Source organism: Notothenia coriiceps, unplaced genomic scaffold (genome assembly GCF_000735185.1).
Source record: "Notothenia coriiceps isolate Sejong01 unplaced genomic scaffold, NC01 NC01_scaffold00019000, whole genome shotgun sequence".
Taxonomy (NCBI): Eukaryota; Metazoa; Chordata; class Actinopteri; order Perciformes; family Nototheniidae; genus Notothenia; species Notothenia coriiceps.
Window position 1 is genome coordinate 712,295 of NW_011351701.1, and position 5,330 is coordinate 717,624.

General features: G+C 38.3%; 1 protein-coding gene across 1 annotated transcript in view; it reads left to right on the forward strand.

The window, feature by feature from the left end:
* Window positions 1-773: 773 nt before the first annotated feature.
* LOC104951632 (E2/E3 hybrid ubiquitin-protein ligase UBE2O-like) overlaps window positions 774-5,330 on the forward strand; it is a 66,717-nt gene continuing 62,160 nt past the window's right edge. The window contains exons 1-3 of the mRNA XM_010778342.1: window positions 774-911; window positions 4,668-4,750; window positions 5,113-5,173. Of these exons, the coding sequence (XP_010776644.1) occupies window positions 774-911; window positions 4,668-4,750; window positions 5,113-5,173 (282 nt within the window). The remainder of the gene's footprint in view (window positions 912-4,667; window positions 4,751-5,112; window positions 5,174-5,330) is intronic.

The following is a 5,330-nucleotide window of genomic DNA, read 5'->3' on the forward strand; positions in this document are numbered from 1 at the left end:
CAGAGAAGCATGACATGGGCCCTTTAAAGCAGGGGTGTCACACTCAAAGCATTTGGCCCTCGACTTCATTTAATGTGGCCCCTCAAGAGCTTGCAAAGAATATAACACATTTATTATACGGTTACATGCCGCTTTAAAGAAGCGCTTTGCCCATAAACTACATGTCCCACAATGCATCTCATTTTGTGACGTCTGCTGTGCATCGTTTCTCTCTAACCAGCAGAGTTACAGGCTGAGTTTAGTAGCTGTGGTTTATTGATCTGATGGTTTAATGATCTGATGGTTTATTGATCTGATGGTTTATTGATCTGATGGTTTATTGATCTGATGGTTTATTGATCTGATGGTTTATTGATCTGATGGTTTATTGATCTGATGGTTTATTGATCTGATGGTTTATTGACCTGATGGTTTATTGATCTGATGGTTTATTGATCTGATGGTTTATTGATCTGATGGTTTATTGATCTGATGGTTTAATGACCTGATGGTTTATTGATCTGATGGTTTATTGATCTGATGGTTTATTGATCTGATGGTTTATTGATCTGATGGTTTATTGATCTGATGTTTATTGATCTGATGGTTTATTGATCTGATGGTTTATTGATCTGATGGTTTATTGATCTGATGGTTTATTGACCTGATGGTTTATTGATCTGATGGTTTATTGATCTGATGTTTATTGATCTGATGGTTTATTGATCTGATGGTTTATTGATCTGATGGTTTATTGATCTGATGGTTTATTGATCTGATGGTTTATTGATCTGATGGTTATTGATCTGATGTTTATTGATCTGTTTCAGGTGGTAGACGGCCACTGGAAGCCCTTCCTGGTGAAGCCGTTCCCCTCTCAACTGATGAAGCCTCTGTTGGTGTTCGTCAACCCGAAGAGCGGGGGCAACCAGGTACTGCCCCCCCCTCCAAATGACATGATACCCTGCAGCTTTATGACTGAAAAACTTCTGCATGACGATCCAAAACATAACTATCAAACACGACATACAATAGAAGGAAGGTTCGTATTACATTACATTAGATGATACTTGTTAGACTTACATACTCAATGCTGTGGGCAATGTGGGGTTTGAACCTGTGCTCTCATCACCAACACCAGTCCACTGCGCTACAGTCTCCCCAAATCTAAATCCAATATGAGACAGAAAACAGTCGAACACACAGAGCCATGTTCATCTGGAACTCTTTACCGTCCATATCATTCAGGAACATTCTCAAGTATTATTATTTGTTAATTGATTTGATTAGCCCTTAATGAGAATTATTATACAATACACAATGAAGCAGTGTCAATTACTGATTCTAAGTTATGTATAAACAAATTATCTACTTACACATCCGAAAAGAGGTGGGAAGAAGTTTGCACATATTTAATCCCACCCAGATAAATAAAGAGAAACATACACAAACAAATAAACTAACAAATACATAATAGAGGTAAATTATATTCAAGAAAGATAAAATAACAAACCAAATAAATAAATAAATGCTAACACCCAGTCATGATTAAACAGCGTCATCCCTCATGTCCTTATACCTTTTTTAAAACAGTTTTAAGTTCGGACATCCCCTGAGCTCTCATTCAAACTGCTCCTGAGCTTCACCCCACAAACAGAAATACAAAAACCTCGCTTGGTTGTGCGCACCCTAACATTAGTGGATTGGAATGATCCCCTTAAATTATAATGCCCTTGTCTTTGAATATTACCTGAGAGTTGATTGATTTTTGCTTTAAAATTAATTATGACATTAAGTACATTTCAAAAAGTTGCTAAAAAATGATCCCAGTATTATAAAGTCAAATGTAACTTTGGGTAAGTAAGTACATATTATTATGTACACTCATTTGTCTTTTTTAGTTTGGCCTTATGATGGCAAAAATTGGATGACCATTTTAGTTTGAATTTCATACAGCACTGTAAACTGCATGAAATGATTGAATTTAATTGATTGATTTAAAACAAGGGACAGTGTAGTTTTCACCGATTGCCCCTTTGCCAGATGGTGATGGGCATCCTAAAAGCACAAGTACAAATACCACGACATTGTTATACAAAAAATGCACATATTTATAATAGACAACACCACTGAATACAGGTAATGAGCAAGTCATAATAATAGGGGATGTANATCTCTTTAGACTCCACTTCGAGCGATAAAATTACTAACAAAGCACTTATATACTAATAAAGGGCTGGCTTTTTAAATGCCAGTTGAGTAGCACTTGAAATGTTTGGCTCTATGAAACCTGATGTACTTATATGATTCTGTTTTCTTAAAGGTTGTATCTTCCTGGTCGAATGCACTTATTGTAAGTCGCTTTGGATAAAAGCGTCAGCTAAATGCAATGTAATGTAATGTAATGTAATTTCACAGTAATTTACTGTAGATATTTTACAGTAAATTAGAATAAAACTACAACTAAATACTGTGACTTTACAGTTGCCATGCCCATGGAATTACTGTGATATAGCAGTACAGAGCTGTGGTATTATGGTACCTTGCTGTACATAAATTACAGTAATTACCTGTATTTTCACACTATTACTGTAGAAGTAATGCAACACAGTAGCCAGTAATTTACTGTAAATATACAAATGTAAATAATACGATAATATATTGTAAATTTGACTAGTTAACTGGGATTTTACCACACAATTCAATCAGCTCAATCAACAAGGAAAAACAAAGAAAATGCCCATTTAAACTTTTTATTACTCCATTGAAGTGCAAAGTACATTTCACAGTGTCTTGGACATGTTGTTACGGCCCCAACCTCTACTCCGCGGTAGTGGCTCGTGTTGAGACCCGCAACATGAAAGAATACACGCAATAACCGGTACTTGGTAACGCATTTATTGATAATCAGCCGTTTGCTCACACAAGCGAAACGGGAAACAAAAAGAGGTCTGGAGGAGTGGCCAAAAGGAACAAACAGGGGGCCGTAGGACCCAGAGCTCCCCCCCTAACCAGAAATACATTNTGGAACAAGAACAACCAGTGTTTGTTTACCGACTAGTACTACCAAAGAAAGCAGGCGTGTCCTTTGTGCCACGGCACCTCACAAACAAACAAGCACATTGAATAATCAGACAAATAAATCAAGTTTCACTTTAGTTTTTCAAGTATCTGAAACTCACTCACTCAGCATCATCAGACAGGTTGTTTTTTAGGAATATAGTAATGTCCATGTTTTGTGTCTTTAGCCTGTACAATACAAAAATAAAAACATGTAATATCGTGATAAATAAGTGTCTGGATATCGTCGTGAGACGGACAAAATGTACCGCGATATCACTTTTTTTATTTAAAATCCAAAATCGTTACATCCCAACATAATAATAAAGAAAACACTCACACACCACTGCTGAATCTGTTAGTGAGACACTTTTGAACACTTGAACGAGTGAGGAGCTGTTTTGTTTAGTCTTGCTTCAGGTGTGTGAGGCATACTTGCCAACCTTTAGACCTCAGAAATCGGGAGCATTTCAAAATGCAAAATTGGTGCACTGCTAGTGGATCGCCGGAGCTGTTAGATTAACATTAACATGCTTATTGTAGTTGTAAGTGCACTGCCTTGTGGCCTGTAGCACCGTCCTTGATGGAGCATATGTGTGGACTGGACCAGGAAAGGAGTGAGCAGAGAGTAGCGTGGTTGTCGATTCTTGTTCTGTTTTCTGTGAATATCTGCCTCACCCTCTCAGACTTTGAGTTGCGCGCGCTACTAAAGAGACGTGTTACCATGGAAACCAAACAATGGTGTAGGTGTATTAAAGTCCGAGTGGAAACAGTCTTGTGTAAATCTGATTTTGTCAGAAATCGGGAGAAATATGACCCCGGGAGGAAACCGGGAGAGGGCTATGAAATCGGGAGTCTCCCGCGAAAATCGGGAGGGTTGACAAGTATGGTGTGAGGACCCCAGGAAGAACAGCCAATGCTCATGCTAGTGCTAATGGGATCCTAAGGAAGAATAAGAATTCTTTAACGCAGGCTCGCTCGCCGAGATGTAGAGTTTATTTGATGACATTATTTAAATGTCTAAATGTGACACACCAATAACGAACAGAACCCAATCAGGAGTGGATTCCTGTAGGGATTTATTGAATCTGCATGATTTGAAATGAAGTTACGACTTTTAGTTTCTGTCTGTTCTTTGGTTTAAAGAAGCTTAATCTGGGTATGGGGAAGTTATATAATGAAACACAGATGGTTTTGTGAACGCGTACTGTCCCCCGTTTGTCAGAATCAGGTTTATCACCAGGTCGACGCGTACGAGGAATTTGACTTGGTGTCGTGGTGCAGACATAAAAGTAACTGATAGAGAACTATTTCAAGAAAACTATAATAACATAAACAAATATTTAAAAATACGGTAAAATATAACCGTATTTACATTGAACTAGAATTGGAATCAAACACGTGCACTAATAGAAAACAAGATGTTGTGTACATTGTGTGCATTCATGTATGTTATTGAGTCGGCTGTGGGAGACATATATTTAATTGTTTCTTTTAAAAACATATAAATAAATATATATCATTTTGCTGGCCTTAATATCATTATTATGTTCCTGTTTTTAAATATTATTATTATTATTATTTAGCTTCTCCCCTAAAATCCTTGTGTTTTTTCTTTTTTCCCTCAGGGAGCGAAGATCATCCAGTCCTTCATGTGGTACCTGAACCCCCGGCAGGTGTTCGATCTGACCAAGGGGGGTCCCAGAGAGGGGTGAGAGCCGACCGGGTGATCACAATACAGTACATCGTTATTTAAATGATCAGGCTTCAGTCAGACACCTCCCGTGTTTCTCTCGTTCGTTAGAAGCTCACTTAGTTTTTGAAGTGAATGTTATTTTGTAGATAGTGATGGTCGTGCTTTTATTCATGTCTTAATGTGTGCATATCTACGTACTACTACAGACTGATGATTGGATCTGCCGCTGAGGCTTCACTTTCTTCCCTGCAGCTTTTCTATGGCTTTCCTTCTTTAATAAAATCAACTGCAGTTTAACTGGAGATAAGTTTAACTTTAAATTGAGTAAAAACCAGAGGAAATAAAATATCAATATTTACGCTTTGTGCCTCCTGCAGATTGGAGCTTTACGCCAGGGTGCCCAACCTGAGGGTCCTGGCCTGTGGGGGGGACGGCACGGTGAGGACCACAACACACACATACTGTGTGTACATGGGGGGCTGAAACACAACCTCGTGTGTGTGTGTGTGTGTGTGTGTGTGTGTGTGTGTGTGTGTTATGGGTCTAAACAGGAGCTCTAAAGTGCTGTGTGCTGTTTTCCACAACAGGTTTAGTC